The sequence below is a fragment of the Jaculus jaculus genome, chromosome 5 (assembly GCF_020740685.1).
Source record: "Jaculus jaculus isolate mJacJac1 chromosome 5, mJacJac1.mat.Y.cur, whole genome shotgun sequence".
In the NCBI taxonomy this organism is placed as follows: domain Eukaryota; kingdom Metazoa; phylum Chordata; class Mammalia; order Rodentia; family Dipodidae; genus Jaculus; species Jaculus jaculus.
Genome location: NC_059106.1, coordinates 80,523,854 through 80,544,394, shown reverse-complemented (window position 1 = coordinate 80,544,394; position 20,541 = coordinate 80,523,854). Strand labels below are relative to the sequence as shown.

Sequence of the window (20,541 nt, the reverse complement as noted above, 5' to 3'; positions counted from 1 at the left end):
GGTAGATGCACCAGGTGACACATGCATCTGGAGTTCTTTTGCAGCAGCTAGAGGCCCTGACATGAGCATTCTCTCTCCTTGCAAATAAATAAAAAAGAAAAGAATCAAAGTCATGTGAGCCCAGTGTGGTGGCACAGGCCTTTGATTTCAGCACTTGGGAGGCAAAGGTGGGAGGATCACCACGAGTTTGAGGCACCCTGAGACTACATAGTGAATTCCAGGTCAGCTTGGGCTACAATGAGACCCTACCTTGAATATCAGAAAGCAGAAAAAAAAAAGTCATGTGAGATGAGTTCATATAGAATATATTTCACTCTTTAAAAATAAAACTTTCAGTAGTGCTAATATATATATACAAAAATAAACATCTTCATATAAATATGGCAGGAGGTGGGCAGGGTACAGAGGGCCTCTCCAGGAGTCACCACATAGTAAAGGGCCAGGACTGGCAAAGTGTACAAGGGGAGCCCTCAGGCTTGGTCTGGATGGGTGCCAGTGTGGGTAAAAGGGGGACAGGTCTGCACTGCAGCCTGAAGAGGAAATGACAGGGGGAGACACAGACACCCCAGGTTCTCCAAGGAGTGGCTCTTCTGTATGGGTTTCAGGGAAGTCTGGGTGGCGGTCCGGGGAGCGGAGGCAAACTGCAGCAGCAGGATCCTCCAGGGGCCCAAACTGCAGTCCACATGGCCACTGCTTCCCGTGCCTTCTTGTGACTCAAGTAGGATCTCTGCCCCTCAGCTGCTCCTTCACTCGGTATGTGGTCCCCTGGAGCTGGGGGCGCTGGAGCTGTTGGCAGCCGGGGTGGGAGTAGGGGCCCACGCAGGCTCCTCAGAGGCTGCGTGCACACAGGCACCAGGTAGTGGGGGTGGGTGGAGGGCCACAGTCATGGAAGTAGTCACCCTGGCAAAGCTCTGTGACAGAGTGGGGGGAACTCCCCATCTGAGTCCACCTCCCTGCGTCGTTGCAGGGCTCCGGACCTGTGGGCTCTCCTTGTATGCTTGTGCCACCTGGGAGGAGACACCAGGGCCAATGAGTCTGAGGCTCAGTGCTCTTTAGCATCTCTCCCCCCCCTCCTCCCCCATGATCTCTGTTGGTCCTTGTTGGCTGCCAGTAGTATATCAGAGCTCATAAGACAAGATTTCAAGACTTAGGGTAAACCCTGCCCTTGCTCTGGGTCCTAACAGGCCACCATCTTAGTTCCCAATAAGAAGGCTGAGGGGGAAAAAGATGGTATCTGGGAATAGGAGGACGCGGAGACTTTGGGTCCCGTCTTTTTTTTGTGGGGGGGGGGTTCAAGGTAGGGTGTCACTCTAGCCCAGGCAGACCTGGAATTCACTATGTAGTCTCAGGGTGGCCTTGAACTCACGGTAATCCTCTGCCTCCCAAGTGCTGGGATTAAAGGCGTGCGCCACCATGCCTGGTTTGGGTCCCGTCTTTTGACCTCTCTGGAATTTAGTAATGGCTCTATCCCTTCTTCTGCTTGTTCCTGCCCTGTCCCTGGGGATTCATTGCACAGGGAGAGTATGTCACCTCTGGTGGGGGGCCCAGGACAGACAGCAGCACCGGCAGCAGCACAAGCCCGTGGAGGAGGCCCAAGAGTGTGAGCACCGTGAGCACCGTGAAGAAGTACCTGGGGGAAGGAGCGAGTCAGCGGGCAGGCTCTGAGGTAGTGCCCGCCTCGTCATCCTCCTGACCCTCTGTACCTTACAATGAAGTCAAAGCTGGAGCCGACAAGCATGAGCAGGCCCAGCAACGTAGAGATGGCTCCATCGGTGACAGGTGCAAATGTATACTCTAGAGCACGAGCAGCGCGCAGGTTCCGACTACCCTGCGTGGTCAGGAAGCCCTGCGGAACAGAGTGGTCCTACTTATCTTCCAGGGCTCCCCGCGGCTTTGGGCCTACAGAAGGCCCGGGGAGCCGAGTTCATGAGAATGGTCTGGAAACACTCATGAGTCCTCTTGGGTTAAATTAGTGATGTATCTGGTCAAACAGAAAAATGTCAGCCGGGCGTGGTGGCGCACGCCTTTAATCCCAGCACTCGGGAGGCAGAGGTAGGAGGATTGCTATGAGTTCGAGGCCACCCTGAGACTCTATAGTGAATTCCAGGTCAGCCTGGCTTAGAGTGAGACCCTACCTCGAAAAATCAAAAAACCAAAAAACAAAAAAGAAAAATGTCCAGGACAGGGTAGGCAAACCACAGTCTGTTAAAAGTGTTTTTAAGTACAGTTCTGCGGAAAAGAGTGCCACGCCCACTCATGAGTGTCACCTGTGGAGGCTTTCCTGCTGTGATGGCACAACTACTCTAGAGAGTATGTTAGGCCAAACGTGAAATACTCCCTCATCCAATTCCTGGTCCACCAAGGTGACAAGTCACTTCTCAGGGCAGCATTTCAGATTATTTCTAATTTTTTTGTGTGTGTTGTTCTGAATGCTGATTCCCTCCCCCCCCCAAGTAGGGTCTTGCTCTAGCCCAGACTGACCTGGAATTCACTATGTAGTCTCAGGCTGGCCTCACAGAGATCCTACTACCTTGGCCTCTTGAACACTGGGATTGAAGGGATGCACCATCATGTCCAGCTATCTCATCTTTTAAAATAAATATGTATTTATTTGGGCTGGAGGGATGGCTTAGTGGTTAAGGTGTTTGCCTACAAAGCTGAAGGACCCAAGTTCTATTTCCCAAGACTCATGTTAGCTAGATGCACAAGGTGGCGCATGTGTCTGGAGTTCATTTGCTGGAGGCCCTGGTGCACCTGTTCTTTTTCTCTCTCCTTCTTTCTCTCTGTCAAATAAATAAAAATAAATAAATAACATGTGTTTATTTATTTGCAAGTAGGGGGAGGGAGGAGAAAGAGAGAGAAAGAGAATAGGCAGGCCAGGGCCTCTTGCCACTGCAAACAAATTCCATATGTATGTGTCACCTTGTATATTTGGCCTTACCTGAGTATTGGGGAACTGAACCCAGACCAGCAGGTTTGTAAGCAGGCGCCTTTAACAACTGTGCCATCTGCCAATTTCCTTTAGTTTTTGAGGTAGGGTCTCACTCTAGTCCAGGCTGGCCTGGAATTCACTATGTAGTCTCAGCTGGCATTGAACTCACAGTGATACTCCTACCTCTGCCTCTCAAGTGCTGGGATTAAAGGCGTGTACCACCACGCCTGGTGATCTCCCAATTAAAAAAAAAAGCTGGTGCATGCATCTGGATTTCATTTGCAGGGGCTACAGGTCCTGGCACGCCTATTCTCTCTCTCTCACTCTCAAATAAATAAATAGTTTTTTTTTAATATAATTTTATTTATTTATTAGAGAGAGAGAAAATGGGTATACCAAAATCTTGAACCAGTGTAAACAAACTCTAGACACATGAGTCACCTTGTGAATCAGGCTTTATGTGGGTGCTAGGGAATTGAATCTGGGTCCTTTGGTTTTGCAGGCAAGCACCTTACCACTGATCTCTCTATCCCCCAATTTTTAAAAATTAATTAGTTTTGTATTCAGCAAATACAGTCAGTTTGGTACCGTTATTAGGCTCATCTGTGACCTACCCCCTCCCCTTGGCCCCTCCTTGTTGAGGTATATGGGTCGTGCATTGTGGATCCACCCCAAATTTTATCTTTTATTTTTTTTCAGATAGGGTCTCGCCATAGCAGCCCAGGCTGACCTGGAATTCACTGTGTAGTCACAGACTGGCCTCAAACTCACAGTGATCCTCCTACAACTGTCTCTCAAGAGCTGGGAGTAAAGGCATGAGCCACCACAACCAGTCCAATTTTTTAGAAAATATGTTTATTTGCAAGCAGAGAAAGATAGGAGAGACAGAGAGAATGGGCATGCCACAGCCTCTAGTTGCCTCAAACTCCAGATGAATGTGTCGCTTTTTTTTTTTTTTTTTTTTTTGGCTTTTCAAGGTAGGGTCTCACTGTGGCCCAGGCTGACCTGGAATTCACTATGTAGTCTCAGGGTGGCCTCGAACTCATGGTGATCCTCCTACCTCTGCCTCCCGAGTACTGAGATTAAAGGTGTGCGCCACCACGCCCGACGAATGTGTCGCTTTGTGCATTTGGCTTTACATGAGTAATGGGGAAGCTTTGTGGGCAAGCACCTTAACCACTCTAGCCCTCCTAAATTTTAAACATTTATTTATTATGTGTGTATGTCTGTGTATGTGCACATCAAGGTCTCCTGCCACTCCAAACACCAGATATACCACTTTTTACATCCAGCTTTTTGAGTGTCTAGAGAATAGAACCTGAATCAGCAGGCTTTGTAAGCAACTGCCTTTAACCAGTAAGCCATTTTCCAAGCCCCAAATTTATTTATTTTTTATTTTTTTAAATTTTATTTTACTTATTTATTTATTTGGGAGAGAAAGAGGCAGATCAGGAGGGGGAAAAAGAAAGAGGGAGAATGGGCCAATGGGTGTGCCAGGGCCTTCAGCTACTGCAAACGAACTCCAGACACATGTGCCACCTGGTATATCTGGCTTACATGGGTTCTGGAGAATTGAACCTGGGTCCTTTGGCTTTTCAGGCAAGCATCTTAATCTCTTTTTAAGCCATTTCTCCAGCTCCCAAATTTATTTTATTTGTTTGGTTTTTTGAGGTAGGGTCTCACTATAGTTCAGGCTGACTTGGAATTCACTATGTTGTCTCAGGGTGGCCTCATACTTTGGGTGATCCTCCTACCTCTGCCTCCCAAGTGCTGGGATTAAAGGCGTGTGCCACCATGCCAGGCTTTTATTTTAACTTTTTTTTTTTTGTTGTTGTTGTTGTTTGCAAGGTAGGGTCTCTAGTCCAGGCTGACCTGAAATTCACTCTATAGTCTCAGAGTAGCCTCGAACTCATGGTGATCTTTCTATCTCTGCCTCCCAAGTGCTGGGATTAAAGGAGTGTGCTACCACACCTTGCTTTATTTTTACTTATTTTTAAGTTTGTTTTCATATTTCTTTTTATTTATTTACTTATTAGAGAGAGAAAGAGAGAATGGGTACACCAGGGCCTCTAGCCACTGCAAATGAATTCCAGATGCATGCACCACCATGTACATCTTGCTTACATGGGACCTGGAGAATCAAACTTGGGTCTTAGGCTTCTCAGGAAAGTTCTGTAACTGCTAAGCCACCTCTATAGCCCTAGTTTTACTTACTTATTTATTGTTTGTTTGTTTGGTTTTGGTTTTTCAAGGCAGGGTTAGCCCAGGCTAACCTGGAATTCACTATGTAGTCTCAGGGTGGCCTTGAACTCATGGTGATCCTCCTATCTCTGCCTTCCAAATTCTGGGATTAAAGGAGTGTGCCACCACACTCAACTTATTATTATTACTATTATTATTTTTGGTTTTTCAAGGAAGGGTCTCACTGCCTCAACCTCCCAAATTGCTGGGATTAAAGGCATGCACCACCATGCCTAGCCACTTTTATTTATTTATTTGTTTATGTGTGTGTGTATGTGTGCGTGTGTGCATTTAGGTGGATGTCTATGGAGATCTGAGGTTGTTGTTGGGTGGACCAGCTTTTACATTGAGTGGCAGAGATCAGAACTATTGTCCTCATGTTTACATGGTGTACACTTTACCAACAGATCCAACTCCTTAGCCCATCTCCCAATTTCCCAGTACACAGATGGTGCTTTAACTATTTTGGTTGGCTACTGAATCAGTTGACCCCTCCCTCCAGGTGCCTATGCTTACCAGAGCCACATGAACTGTGAATTCAACACCAATGCCTACAGAGGCCACAAGGATCACCACAGGGATAGCGCTCAGCTTGATGCCCAGGAATCCCATGATACCAAAGAGCTCCACAGTCATCATAGCCAGGACCAGTACCTGGGGATGGCAGGGCTTACCCAGGGCTCCTAGCTGGAGGATTGTGGGGCTGAACAGGGCCTGGTGGAGTCCCACTGGGTCCCTCCCAACCAACCAATCCTTGCAAGTACTCACTATGAGAAGAGCTGTCCATGGGTTGAGCAGCAGCAGAGCACAGACGAGGAAGGTGCACACCAGCAAGATGCAGACAGCCAACAGGAAGCAGTGCCGCAGGCCCAGATACTGCTCCCAGAAGAGGAAGGGGGAGCCACTGGGATAGGCATGCACCCCCGCATGGCCTGCCTCTGTGCATGCTGCCCGGGCCCCCTTGATGGCCTCCACAAAGTCTGCAGTCTCTTGGAGGCCATGAAGTAGGAAGGGGAACTGGGCAAACTCCAGGGGCTGGGCTGCGGGGACTGTGGAGGAGAGAGTGGGCAGAGGAAAGGGACAGTGAGAATGGGAACAGTGAGCAGGGCCTGTGCGGACCGAGGACGAGGTTCGAGGAGAGCCCCCCAGCACTCACTGCGAAGGTTCTCCCCAGTGGTGTCATATTTGTCGTGCAGCCATTCAGGAGGTGGGGGATAGAAGTTGGCCTGAGAGGCTGCCAGGCCCAGGGGGTCACTGCTCACCCACACAGTTAGCCCCATGTAGAAGAGCTCTGGCGGGATCAGCCCATCCTTGTCCACCAGTTTCCTTGTGGTCAGCTGTGGAGGTAGAGGGGCAGCTGTGGAGCTGGGACATGAGGTCTGGAGCCCCGCTTCACTCTGACTAGTGCTCTCCCTACCTGGCTGAAATCCAGAGGCTCCTGTGCATTCCCAGTCTGGATGAGAAGTTTGTAAGCTAGGGCTCCATCCTCAGAGCCATTGCGGTAAGAGTGGCGGGTAATGCGCCCAGAAGCCCAGTCTTGGTCAAAGGCAGCCTGGATACCTAGTGAGGAACAAGATAAGGTAAAATGAGTCTATGCCCCTGGGGGCTTCTTCCTATAGCAGCCCTCCTGCGAGCCTCCTGGCCTCTTACCCTGTAGCCAGTTGCGGTAATAGTGCAGCCAGGTGCGGGGTGCCTGGGTGGCGGGTGGAGGCAGTACAGCCTTAAGGGAACTGAAGCGCTGATATAGATCAAAGAGGGCACGTTGGGAGTGGGCGTAGTCAAAGCCACCCTGGGTCACCAGGGCCACCTCATACAGGGAGAAGTACCTGAGCTGGGCGCTCAGGAAGGCATGTTCCTTGGTGCCATGAGGCACCACATCCGTCAGGGCCAGCCCATCTTCCACCAACGTGGTTCCATAGAGGCTCAAGCCCAGAAGTGCCCCAAAGAAAACCAGTACCACAGCCTGTGGAAAATGGCAGTAGCTAAGCCAGAAACTCAAGGCTGTCCTTTAGCCTTCAGGTGGTAGCCTGGGCCCCCTGCCCTTCTCAGGCCCCACAGACACTGAGCATCTGTCTTTCCTCACCTACTTACCTTGACTTGTGACTGGAGCAACAAGGGTGCAAACTGATAGCGGGCAAAATGGGCAAGATTCCAGTGGGTACAGAGCAGGGACTTGCAGACTGTCTTTTGCCTTGTTTCCTCCTCTTGGCCTAGAAGGTCCCGTGTAGACCCTCCTGGGCTATAGAGTTCAGATCCCAGTGGGTCAGAAGGCGGGGGTACCAGGTGGGCTTGGGTAGGCAGGATGGTGACCACATGTTGGCTGCTGGCTTCACAGTGGGCAAAGGCTTGCACTGTGGTGGTCAGGTGGGCAATGCCCACTGGTATTGTCCTATCCCCCAGCTCCTGGGGCAGAATCTGAACCACTCGAGCAGAGCAGGGGCTGAAAGAGGCAGAGACTGGGTGACAGGTTGTACCTTGAAATGCAGGGGAGGGCTGGGGAGATGACTCAGAAGTTAAAGACACTTTTATTTAAAATTTATTTATGTATTTATTTATTTGAGAGAGAGAGAAAGAAGCAGATAGAGAAGAGAGAATGGGAGCACCAGGGACTCGAGCCATTGCAAATGAATTCCACATGCATATGCCACCTTGTGCATCTGGCTCACATGGGTACTGGGGAATCAAACCTGGGTCCTTAGGCTTGGCAGGCAAGTGCCTTAACCACTAAGACAGATCTCTCTAGCCCTAAAGACACTTTGTTTTTGTTTTTATTTTTTATTTTTTGGTTTTTCGAGGTAGGGTCTCACTCTAGCCCAGGCTGATCTGGAATTCACTATGGAGTCTCAGGGTGGCCTTGAACTCACAGCAATCCTCCTACCTCTGCCTCCCAGTGCTGGGATTGAAGGCATGTGCCACCATGCCTGGCTAAGGCACTTTCTTGCAAAGCCTCCTGGCCTGGGTTCAATTCCCCAGTACCCACATAAAGCCAGATGCACAAAGTGGCACATGTGGCTAGATTTTGTATGCAGTGACAGGAAGTCCTAGAATACCCATTCTCTTTCTCAAATAAATAATTAAAAATATTTTTTAAGAGCCGGGCATGGTGGGTGGCACATGCCTTTAATCCCAGCACTTGGGAGGCAGGGGTAGGAGGATCTCTGAGAATTTGAGGTCATCCTGAGTCTGCATAGTGAATTCCAGGACAGCCTGAGCTACAGTGAGACCCTGCCTCAAAAAACAAAACAAAACTATATATATATATATATATATATATATATATATATGGTGGTACATGCCTTTAATCCCAGCACTTGGGAGCCTGAGGTAGGAAGACTGCTGTGACTTTAAGGACAGCCTAGAACTACAGAGTAAGTTCAAGGTCAGCCTAGGCTAGAGTGAGACCCTACCTTGAAAAAAAAAAAACAAAAAAACAAAAAACAATAAAGGGCTGCAGAGATGGCTTAGTGGTTAAAGCATTTGCCTGCAAAGCCAAAGGACCTCAGTTCGATTCCCCAGGATCCATGTAAGCCAGATGCTCAAGGGGGCACATGTGTTTGAAGTTTATTTGCAATGGCTGGAGGCCCTGGCATACCCATTCTCTCTTTCCCTCTCTCTGCCTCTTTCTCTGTCAAATAAATAAAAATTAAATTTAAAAATTTAAAAATATATATATTCTTTTATTTCATTTTAAATTTTCTTTGTTTATTCTTATTTATTTGAGAGTGACAGACAGAGAGAGAAACAGGCCGACAGAAAGAGCATGGATACGCCAGGGCTTCCAGCCACTGCAAAGGAACTCCAGATACCTGTGCCCCCTTGTGCATCTGGCTAACATGTGTCCTGGGGAATCGAGCCTCGAACTGGTTTCCTTAGGCTTCACAGGCAAGCACTTAACTGCTAAGCCATCTCTCCAGCCCTATATAGTCTTTTAAAAAAAGAAATGCAGCTGACAGAAAGTTGGAAGAAGCCATTCTACATGTAGTTCAATGGGAAAAAGAGATACCCCAGTGAAGATACTCAACAGTGGACACTGCAAGCCTTATAATTGGCCAGCCAGGCCAAATGAGCCAACGGGTGCAATAGTGGCACATCTGTCATGGTGGAAACCAACTGCCCTCCAATTGGACTGGAGGCCTGCTCCATGGGGGAACATATCCCTAATACTGAAAACTTAAAACAGGGGTAGTCATGAGCCCTAGGGGTGTAACATCTGCTATGGAAAAACGTATATACTATGCTTATCAAACTGCCCAGTAAGCACTTCTCTTAATACTTATACCCTTATAATAATGCTATTCTCATTTTGGGTAGAGAATCTTCTCTTTTCAGATGGCAATGATTTTGGGAAGACTCAGAAGATATCATAGTGCTAGAAAGAAGTGACTGGAGTACTGAGTAACATCTCAATCACACCTTCCAAGGCTCAGGGTCTAATGTAGAAGAGGTGGTGGAAAGAATGTAAGAGCCAAAGAAGGGTAGGACTCCGTACAACATGCTCCTTCCAGACATAAAATGGCCTGGATATCCATGACCTCATAGTGCCTGACACTACCTACACAAGACCATCATAAGAGGAGGAAAAGACCATGACATCAAAATAAAAGAGACTGATTGAGATGGGGAGGGGATATAATGAGAATGGAATTTCAAAGGGGAAAGTGGGGGGGGGGGGAGGAGGGAGAGTATTACCATGGGATACTTTTTAAAAAAATTTTTATTAACATTTTCCATGATTATAAAATATATCCCATGGTAATTCCCTCCCTCCCCACCCCCACACTTTCCCATTTGAAATTCCATTCTCCATCATACTACCTCCCAATTACAATCATTGTAATTACATATATACAATATCAACCTATTAAGTATCCTCCTCCCTTCCTTTCTCTTCCCTTTATGTCTCCTTTTTAACTTACTGGCCTCTGCTACTAAGTATTTTCATTCTCACACAGAAGCCCAATCATCTGTAGCTAGGATCCATATATGAGAGAGAACATGTGGCGCTTGGCTTTCTGGGCCTGGGTTACCTCACTTAGTATAATCCTTTCCAGGTCCATCCATTTTTCTGCAAATTTCATAACTTCATTTTTCTTTACCGCTGAGTAGAACTCCATTGTATAAACCATGGGATACTTTTTATAATCATGGAAAATGTTAATAAAAATTGAGAAAAAATAAATAAAAATAAAAAAAAGAAATGTGGGCTGGGGAGATGGATCAGTAGATAAAGGTTACAAAGCATGTTGATCTAGGTTTGATTCCCCAATACCCATGTAAAGCCAGATGCACTAAGTGGTGCATGTATCTGGAGTTTGCTTACAGCAGCAAGAAGCCCTGGAGTACCCATTCTTTCTCTCATCTGCAAATAAATTATATATATGTACATATATAAAATTTTGTTTTGTTTTTTAAGGCAGGGTCTCACTCTAGCTCAGGCTGACCTGGAATTCACTATGTAGTCTCAGAGTGGCCTCCAACTCACCGTGATCCTCCTACCTCTGCCTCCCGAGTAGTGGGATTAAAGGCTTGCACCACCATGCCTGACTGTTAAATATTTTTTTAAAAAATATTTTATTTATTTATTTGAGAGATAAGAAGAAAGAGGAAGAGGCAGATCAAGAGAGAATGGGCATGCCAGGGCCTCCAACCACTGGAAACAAACTCCAGATGCATGTACCATCTTGTGCATCTGGCTTATGTGGGTACTGGGGAATTGAACCTGGGTCCTTAGACTTTGCAGGCAAGTGCCTTAACCACTAAGCAATCTTTCTAGCCCAGTAAATATTTCTTTTTTTAAGAAATGCAACTATAAAAAGAAAAGAAAAGGAAAAATAGATGCAGGGCAGGGGACACACTAGGGTAGGGGTGAGGAAGAAGCAGGTAGGCACGCAGGGACAGTACCTAGAAAAGCAGCAGAGCACATCAAGGCGTTGGCAGTGGCGCCGGCGCAGGTCCAGGCTAAGGATGGCTGGGAAGACAAGCATCACCGCTGCGAAGTTACAGCCAACCACTATGGCTGCCTGGGATGGGAGTGTATGAGGGGGTATAAAGGCTGGATGGAGCCTGTTCCTGGCTCCACAGCCACTCCGCCCCACCTGCCCATTCCTGAGGCTTTACCTGCAGAGAGAAGGCTCGCAGTGCTGGGATGGGAACTACAGCAGCCATGAAGAAGGCCACCATGTTGTTGACGGACGTGAGTGCAACGCTGGTGCCTGTGCGCCGCAGACACTCGCCCATGCGGTCCTGCTAGGACAGAGCAAGCACACTGTTAAGTCACAGGGGAAAAGGACTAGAGGTCTTCAAGATAGGGCGAAGAGGAGGCTCAGAAACCTGGGTGGCAGACGGAGCTTTCATACCACAGCAGCAATAATTTCTGAGAACCATGAATGGTTCATGTTCTGTTCTGAGCACACATTTTGAATGATCTCACTGACTCTTACATCAACCCAAAGGACATAAGCACTATTATTATCTGCATTTACAGATGGAAAACCAGCACACAAAGAGGTGAATCAAACAGTCAGCCTAACCTCACTCAAAAACCCAAAAGTTAGCCTTTGAAGCCACCCTGAGACTACATAGTGAATTCCAGGTCAGCCAGAGCCTGAGTGAGATCCTACCTTGAAAAACCAAAAAACCAAACAACAACAACAACAACAACAACAAAAAACGAACTAAAAGTTCTTAGCTACTATACTGAATGTCCTGATGAGGCCTTACCTGGAGAAGGGTGCCAGGTGGGGCCTTGATGAAGGCATGTGCCAAGAGAAATATGTCATCCACACCAATGCCCAGAGCCAAAAAGGGCAGCACCTGGGGAGGGAGAGGGGGAAGCAGCTAGAGGATAGCGTAGCTTGGTGATGGCCCCCAAAGGCTTCCCTACAAAGCCCCTTTATACCTGAGTAGTGGCAGCATTGAAGGTGATGCCAAGCAAGGCACAGAGTCCAAGGCCTGAGGCTACTGCCAGGGCCACCAGCAACACCCCAGCAAGACCCACAGCACCCTGAGACTGGGCACAGTCCCACCGTAGCATGGTTACACAGGCATAGGCCAGCTGTGAGAAGAGAGGACAGTTTCAGACAGGGGCTTCCAGGGTGAGTACTGGGTAGGGGTGGGACAAAGTTCTGGGAGAAGGACCCACCATGAGCAGATAGCCTCCCACCACACGGGCAGCACTGACTTCAGAGAATGCATGCAGGATGTCATCCAGGGTGGTGGAGGAGAAGGCGTGGATCTGTTGGGATGCATTGGCAGGCAGGGTCTCCTGGGCTAGCTGGAGAGAGACAGGAGATCTGAAGGAACAGGAGAAAGGAGCAGCTACAGGGCATTCTTGTTTGTCCTTGTCCACACTGACTGACCTGCACAAAACGCCGCTGCCAGGCCTGTAGCACGGTGCTGGCCTGTTCCTCACTCCAGCCAATGTCATGCGTCTGGTAGTCACCTCGGAAATGTTCATACAGCTGGCGGGGACTCATTAGCAGGAAGGTGCTCTGCAGGGCCTCTGCCCTAGTTGGGGTGAGGAGAAGGGGTCAGAGCTGGCTCAACACACAGTGCGAGTATGGACAGTGTGTTTTCCAGAGCCGGCTGGCCTTACAGTGTGTATTCCTTTGTACCAGGTTCACTCACTGACTCCCAAGGGAGGCCCTACCTCAGCAGCTGTCCTTGGAGGTCTCTGGACATGCCTCCGAGCAACAATTCCTCCTGCCAATGCATGAATTTGTGGGAGAAGCCATGGCAGCCCCCACTCAGCTCCTGGGCCACATTGGGAACCTGGAAGGGATTAAGGAAGGTTTAATTTTCAAGGCCCTAGGTGGCCAGAAATAAAGCTGAAGTGATGGAGAGCCTGCCTGGCATGCTTGAGGCTCTAAATTCAATCCCCACAGAAAACAAAAGGAAGAAATAAAAGAAAAATACAAAAGAAGTGAAAAGAACAGGCTGTGATTCAGCTTAGCATGGTAAACAGCCTATAGCAAGCGGAGGCAGGAAGATCTTGAGTTCTAAATAGAAAAACCATACTTTAAAAGTTAAAAAGCCAGGTGTAGTGGTGCATGCCTTTAATCCCAGCACACGGGAGGCTGAGGTAGGAGAATCATTGTGAGTTCGAGGCCACCCTAAGATTACAGAGTGAATTCCAGGTCAGCCTGAGCTAGACCCTACCTTGAAAAACCAAAAATAAATCAATAAAAAAAATAAGTTCGTTTGCAGTGGCTGAAAGCCTTGGTGCACCCATTCCCTCTCTCAAATAAATAAATAAAAATAAAAAAATAGCAGGGCGTGGTGGTGCACGCTTTTAATCCCAGCACTTGGGAGGCAGAGGTAGGAGGATCACCATGAGTCTGAGGCCACTCTGAGACTATACAGTGAATTCCAGATCAGCCTGGGCTAGAGCGAGATCCTACCTTGAAAAACCAATAAGTAAGTAAATAAATAAATAAAAGTAAAATAAAAATTGTTTTAAAAAGTTAAAATAAAGGAAAATATGTACTCTGAGGCATTGTTGTGTCCCCTCAACAAAAACTGACTGGTATAGTCATGGCCCCATAGTAATTACCAATAATCCTACTGAGGCAGGTCCTCAGAGAAATGGTGGCAAGGGAGAGGGGACATAGGAGTATAACCTGGGAGTTGGACGTGGTGGCTCACGCCTTTAATCTCAGCACTTGGGAGGTAGAGGTAGGAGAATCGCCATGAGTTCGAGACCACCCTGAGACTATGTAGTGAGTTCCAGGTCAGCCTGGGCTAGAATGAGACCCTACCTTGAAAAACAACAACAACAACAACAAAAAAACGGAAGAGAAAGGAAGGGAGGAGGATACTTAATAGGTTGATATTGTATATATGTAAGTACAATGATTGTAATGGGGAGGTAATATGATGGAGAATGGAATTTCAAAGGGGAAAGTGTGGGGGTGGGGAGGGAGGGAATTACCATGGGATATTTTTTTATAATCATGGAAAATGTTAATAAAAATTTAAAAATTAAAAAAATAATAAAAAACAAAAACAAACAAACAAACAAAAAAGAGTATAACCTGATGGGAGTATGACCAATTTGCAATAGGTTCATATATTAAAGTTCTCAATTAAAATAAAACAAAAAATTAAAAGTAAAAAAAAAGGGCTGGAGATGGAGAGATGGCTCAGTCTGATCCCAGAACTCATATGAAGCCAGATGTACAAAGTGTTGCATGCATCTGGAGTTCATTTCTACTGGTAGGAGATCCTTGTAGGTTCATTCTCTCTTTGCAGATAAATAATTTTTTTTGCATTTTATTTTTATTTATTTATTTGAGAGCGACAGAGAGAGAGAAAGAGGTAGATAGAGAATGGGCATGCCAGGGCCTTCAGCCACTGCAAACTAACTCCAGATGCATGTGCCCCCTTGTGCATTGGGCTTATGTGGGTCCTGGGGAATTAAGCCTTGAACTGGCATCCTTAGGTTTCACAGGCAAGCAGTTAACTGCTAAGCCATCTCTCTAGCCCTATATTATTATTATTATTATTTTGGTTTCTCAAGGTAGAGTTTTGCTCTAGCCCAGGCTGACCTGGAATTTACTATGTAGTCTCAGGCTAGCCTTGAACTCACAGCAGTCCTCCTACCTCTGTCTCCAGAATGCTGGGATTAAAGGCATGTGCCACCATGCCCAGCTTTTTTTTTTTTTTTTTTTTGAGAGAAAGAATTGGCATGCCAAGGCCTCCAGCTACAGCAATAGAACTCCAGAGGTATGTGCCATCTTGTGGGCACGTATGACCTTAGATGCTTTCATCACCTGTGTGTCTGGCTTACATTGGACCTGGAGAGTAGAACATGGATCGTTAGGCTTTGCAGGTAAGGACCTTAACAGCTAAGCTATTTCTCCAGCTCAATAAAAATATTTTTAAAAATTAAAAAGCAGAGGGAGAGAAAATGATTCAGGAAGCTCATACTGGGGTAGGATTTCTAGAGATGTTGCCACCTTTGAGTCACCCATGTTCCTGTAGCCCAGTAAGTTCACTAACATAACAAAAAAGTTACAAAGCAAAAATTTGAGAAAAAAAAAGTATGGCTTCGGCTCCTACCTACCTCTAGGAGCCATGCCTGCCACAGAGTTTAGTGGGTCTGAAGTGGAAGTAATTTTTCTCCAGTGCTGGGATTATAGGTGTGAGCCTTTTGCCTTCTCTGTTGTAGTGAAGAGCTAGTGTTCTGCAGACAGCAGGCCACAAGAGGGAGCAGAGGCTTGGAACTAGGCTGCTGGGAAGAGGTGGCATAACTATAGTGGGTTTTAGGAAACTAGGTATGATAACTATATTTATTTTGTTCTTGGTTTCTATGTGTAGTCTATTTTTTATAATTTTAAAATTTTTACTTATTTATTTGAGAGATAGAGACAGAGAAAGAGAGCGAGAGAGAGAGGGGGAGAGAATGGACGTGCCAGGGCCCACTGCAAATGAACTTAACTGCTAAGCCATTTTCTCCAGCCCATATAGTCTATTTTGATAGAGTCTAGCTTAGAAAAGCTTAAAAGGAGTCAGGTACAATGTCTCACATATATAATCCCAGCATTTAAGAGACCGAGAAAGAAGAGTTCCGGGCCAGTTTGGACTACAGAGGGAGATTTTGCCTTAAAAAATAACAACAACAACAAAAACCTGGGTGTGGTGGCACATGCTTTTAATCACAGCACTTGGGAGGCAGAGGTAGGAGGACCGCCATTAGTTTGGATGCCACCCTGAGACTACATAGTAAATTCCAGGTCAGCCTGGACCAGAGTGAGACCTTACCTCGAAAAAATCTTTAAAAAAAAAAAAAAGCCAAGAAGGAAAGAAGCAAAAGGAACCTAAATGTGGTGGTGCACACCTGCAATCCCAGCACTTGGATGACAGAGGCAAGTTGATCAGCAGTTTAAGGGTAAATTAGAGGCTACAGAGCATGGTGGTGTATACCTTTAATCACAGAATTCAGGAGGCTGAAGTAGGAGGATCACAGTTATAGGCCAGCCTGTAACTATATGAAACCCCATTAAAAAAAATATTTTATTGGGCTGGAGAAATGGCTTAGTGGTTAAGGCACTTGCCTGCAAAGCCAAAGGACCTAGGTTCAACTCTGCAGGACCCATGTTAGCCAGATGCACAAGGTGCTACATGTGTTTGGAGTTTGTTTGCAGGAACTGGAGGCCCTGATGTGCCCATTCTTTCTCTCTGCCTTGTTCTCTCTCTTTCCCTCCCTCTTTCTCAAAAAAAGAAAGAAAGAAAGAAGGAAAGAAAGAAAGAAATAATATTTAAAATATTTTATTTATGGGCTGGAGAGTTGGCTTAGCAGTTAAGGTGCTTGCCTATGAAGCCTCAGGACCCAGGTTCCATTCTCCAGGTCTCACATAAACCAGATGCACAAAGTGATGCATGAATCTGCAGTTCATTTGCAGTGGCTGGAGGCCTTGACATGGCTATCTCTCTCTCTCTCCTTCTCGCTAATAAATAAATAAAAATAAATCTTTAAGCCAGGCATGGTGACACACACCTTTATTTATTTATTTATTTTGTGTTTTTTTTTAAGGTAGGGTTTCACTCTAGCTCAGGCTGACCTGGAATTCACTATGTTGTCTCAGGATGGCCTCGAACTCATGGCAATCGGCCTACCTCTGCCTCCTGAGTGCTGGGATTAAAGGCGTGCGCCACCACGCCCAGCGACACACACCTTTAATCCCAGCACTCCTGAAGCAGAGGTAGGAGGAGTTCAAGGCCACCCTGAGACTTCATAGTGAATTCTAGGTCAGCCTGGGCCAGAGTGAGACCCTACCTTGAAAAAGGAAAAAACAAAAAACAAAAAAAACAAAACAGCAGGGCATTGTGGCACACACCTTTAATCCCAGAACAGAGCTAGGAGGATCACCCTGAGTTCGAGGCCACCCTGAGACTACATAGTGAATTCTAGGTCAGTCTGGGTTACAGCGAGACCCTATCTTGAAAAGCCAAAACCAAACCAAACCAAACCAAAAGGCTGGAGAGATAGCTTAGTGGGCAAAGCCAAAGAACCCAGGTTTGATTCCTCAGGACCCCCATAAACCAGATGCACAAGGTGGTGTATGCATCTGGAGTTCATTTGCAGTGGCTGACGGCCCTGCTGTACCCATTCTTTCTTGCAAATAAATTAAAAACACACACACACACACAATATCTTGTCATAAAGATACATACCTTTTTTTGTTTTGGTTTTTCAAGGTAGGGTTTCACTCTAGCCCAGGCTGACCTGGAATTCACTCTGTAGTCTCAGAGTGGCCTTGAACTCACAGCGATCTTCCTACCTCTGCCTCCCAAGTGCTGGGATTAAAGACGTGCACCACCACACCTGGCTCAAGATGCATACCTTTAATCCCAGTACTCTGGAGGCTGAGGTAGAAGGATTTCCTGAGGCCAGACTGGGGCTATCGAGTGAGACCCTGACTTGGGGGATAGAGGGAGAGGAAAATGGCTAATTCTGCACTCAGGAGGAGGTGGAGGTAAAAGGATTGCTGATTACCCTGAATTCAGTCAGCCTGGGGGAGAGTAAGTCCCAGCCTCAACAAAATGGGGAAGAATCATATGCCACATGAGGGTTAGCACATGGATCACTCACAGTAGGGGTGGAGAGTGGCCAATGTCCAGAAAATGGGAGGAGGTGGCCAGAAGAGAGGAACAGGTGAGAAAGAGAAGGGACAGACTTGACCTGGCAGAGCTTATTGGAACCCACCTGCCTGCTGTGATGGTTGGGAGCACTAGGTGGGCAGTGCAGATCATTAGGGTCCAGACAGGGCCGTCCCACGTAGGCCTGGCCCACCTGTGCCTTATCTAGCAGCTCACGGAAGCCTTCCAGGGAGGCAAAAGGACCCAGCTCCTCTAGCAGCTGCTGGGGATCCAGATTGGTCCACTGGATATCAGGGCGACCCCTACAGGATGAGCTCATTGTTAGTGGAGATCAGGAATCAATACCTATCCTCCAGACAGCTGCTATGGACCCCTGCTGCACTCTATCCTCCTATGTGCTTCTCTCTCCTTCCATAAGGAGACTGTGCAAGATATTGCTGTAGGCCTGAAGAGCTGGCCTAGCGGTTAAGGTGCTTGCCTGCAAAGTCAAAGGATCCAGGTTCAGTTCCCTAGGACCCACATGTAAGCCAGATGTACAAGGTGGCACATGCATCTGGAGTTCATTTGCAGTAGCTAGAGGCCTTGGTGTGCCTATTCTGTCTCTTTAGCTGCCTCTTTCTCTCAAATAAATAAATATATATATATTTTGGTTTTTCGAGGTAGGGTCTCGCTCTAGCTGAGACAGACCTGGAATTCACTATGTAGTCTTAGTATGGCCTCAAACCCACAGCAATCCTCTTACCTCTGCTTCCTGAGTGTTGGGATTAAAGGTGTGCACCACCATGCCCGGCATAAATAAAATATTAAAAAAAAAAAAGATGTTGCTGGGGCTGGAGAGATAGCTTAGTGGTTAAGTGCTTGCCTGTGAAGCCCAAGGACCCCAGTTTGAGGCTCGATTCCCCAGGACCCACATAAGCCAGATGCACAAGGTGGCGCATGCATCTGGAGTTTGTTTGCAGTGGCTGGAGGCCCTGGCACACCTATTCTCTCTCTCTCTCTCTCTCTCTCTGCCTCTTTCTCTCTCTGTCTGTTGCTCTCAAAAAAAAAAAAAAAAAGATGCTGCTGCAGTGAGCTGTGGATGCATATGAGGGGCTAAGATGGACAATAGGACATATGTACTTAATGCACTGAAAAGACCCGAAAAGCCCAGTGAGTTCATACTAAGCTGTCTAACCATGGTTCTAACCTATAATCAGACAGACACCTTTACCTAACAGGTTTTTTTTTTTTTTTTGTTCCTAGTCCAGGCAATGGCTTAGTTGATACTAATTCCAGCAGGCAAGTGTCTTTCTGGGGATCTTTTCCTCCTCTTTGTAAGGATGTGTGTAGTCTAAATTAGACAGGTCAAAGCTTCCTTTCCTTCAGAGTCGACCCTGTGCTAAGAGGTAACTGACTTGGCAAGGTTTCCTGGGCTTCTTCCCTCCTGTCTCGCGCCCGCTGTCTGCGCCCGCTGTCTGCGGGGGAAGCCCCTGGCAAGAGATGAAGCAGCTCCAGGAGCAGCTGTGGCAGCCAGCACTCACGGCAGGTAGGCAGAGCCCCCTTGGAGCTTGGCTCCCTCCCAGAAGCAGTCGAGTGGGGTGAGGATCACACATGGAAACAGCTTCTCAATCATCTGCCAAGGACACCAGAGGTCATGTCAGTCCTGGCCCTGAGCTCCTGTTCTCATGAACTAGGTAGGGTGCCCTCTGTAATCCTCCCAGCATTCACACCTGCACCCTTGTAGCATCCCTCTGAGCCTTCCAATGTCTCTACTCAGTTCCATGGGAACCGCTCAGGATACTCACCCGCTCAATCATCCCATTTTCAATAAGGGGAACTCCTGACTTGTAGCAAATTTTGTTCAAATCCCAGGACCTATAGTACATGATCATCGGAAGACGGTTTCTAGAGCTGCCACAGCACATTTCACCCCCAGCCACTCAGGGACTTAGCTAGACTTACTTTCCATAGAGAGACACTTGCACTTTACTGGCAGTGAGGGCTGCCTGGAGGTGAAGGCCAAGGGCTTCAGGGGTGAGGATGTTCTCCCCTTCCTGGCGTGCAGTCTGAATCAACATCTGGGAAGTGTACGCAGCCTCCTCCCCCAGCTTCTCCTTGGTGTAATGGAGCTCCTGGCTCACCTGGCTGCCCACTGCCAGAGGAAAGAGAAAGCTGGGACAGACAGCCCAGGTGGACCACAGTTCTGGGAGACAGGGTTCTATAACCCAAGGACTCCCAGAACAGGGAAAAGTGCTGTAAGAAGAGGCTCTGACTTCTCGCTGAAGGCCTTACCATGACCCACACTGACTCTGCAAGCTCCCGCCCCTCTTCAAGCAAAGGAAGTCCCAGTTGTAGGACACGATGGGGCTTTAGAGTTCAGGCATGATGGGCTTCTATAATTCCAGCACTCAGGAGTTTACGTGTGAGCCACGTTGGCTGGTTTGAGGACAAAAATTTAAGAATGAGGGACTGGGCGTGGTGGCTCAAGCCTTTAATCCCAGCACTTGGGAGGCAGAGGTAGGAGGATCACTGTGAGTTCAAGGTCACCCTGAGATTACAAAGTGAATTCCAGGTCAGCCCAGGCCTACAAAGCCAAAGGACCCATGTTAGCCAGATGCACAAAGGGGAACATGTGTCTGGAGTTCGAGTTTGTTTGCAGTGGCTAGAAGCCCTGGTGCGCCCATTCTCACTTTTGCTCTCTCTCACTCTTACTCTAATAAGTAAATAAAAATTTAAAAAATATTTAAAAAGTAAGAATGAGAATAGGGGCTAGAGGCGTTGCTCAGAGG

At 47.3% G+C, this 20,541-nt stretch overlaps 1 protein-coding gene across 6 annotated transcripts in view; it reads right to left on the bottom strand.

The window, feature by feature from the left end:
• Window positions 1–343: 343 nt before the first annotated feature.
• Window positions 344–20,541, bottom strand: part of Ptch2 (patched 2) — a 33,224-nt gene continuing 13,026 nt past the window's right edge. Inside the window, exons 3-22 of one of the 6 annotated variants that reach the window (XM_045150596.1) lie at window positions 19,715–19,904; window positions 19,558–19,627; window positions 19,294–19,385; window positions 17,880–18,075; window positions 12,822–12,943; window positions 12,532–12,679; window positions 12,315–12,446; window positions 12,072–12,227; window positions 11,894–11,986; window positions 11,291–11,419; window positions 11,075–11,193; window positions 7,265–7,613; window positions 6,824–7,136; window positions 6,591–6,733; window positions 6,330–6,510; window positions 5,942–6,222; window positions 5,690–5,827; window positions 1,704–1,846; window positions 1,531–1,630; window positions 344–1,007 (exon numbers count right to left, since the gene is read on the bottom strand). In XM_045150596.1, coding sequence (XP_045006531.1) covers window positions 747–1,007; window positions 1,531–1,630; window positions 1,704–1,846; window positions 5,690–5,827; window positions 5,942–6,222; window positions 6,330–6,510; window positions 6,591–6,733; window positions 6,824–7,136; window positions 7,265–7,613; window positions 11,075–11,193; window positions 11,291–11,419; window positions 11,894–11,986; window positions 12,072–12,227; window positions 12,315–12,446; window positions 12,532–12,679; window positions 12,822–12,943; window positions 17,880–18,075; window positions 19,294–19,385; window positions 19,558–19,627; window positions 19,715–19,904 — 3,356 coding nt within the window. In that variant the 3' untranslated portion in view covers window positions 344–746. Of the gene's footprint in view, window positions 1,008–1,530; window positions 1,631–1,703; window positions 1,847–5,689; window positions 5,828–5,941; window positions 6,223–6,329; window positions 6,511–6,590; window positions 6,734–6,823; window positions 7,137–7,264; window positions 7,614–11,074; window positions 11,194–11,290; window positions 11,420–11,893; window positions 11,987–12,071; window positions 12,228–12,314; window positions 12,447–12,531; window positions 12,680–12,821; window positions 12,944–17,879; window positions 18,076–19,293; window positions 19,386–19,557; window positions 19,628–19,714; window positions 19,905–20,541 lie in introns of those variants that run through there. The other 5 variants (XM_004670470.2, XM_045150598.1, XM_045150599.1 and 2 more) reach the window with 5 other exon arrangements.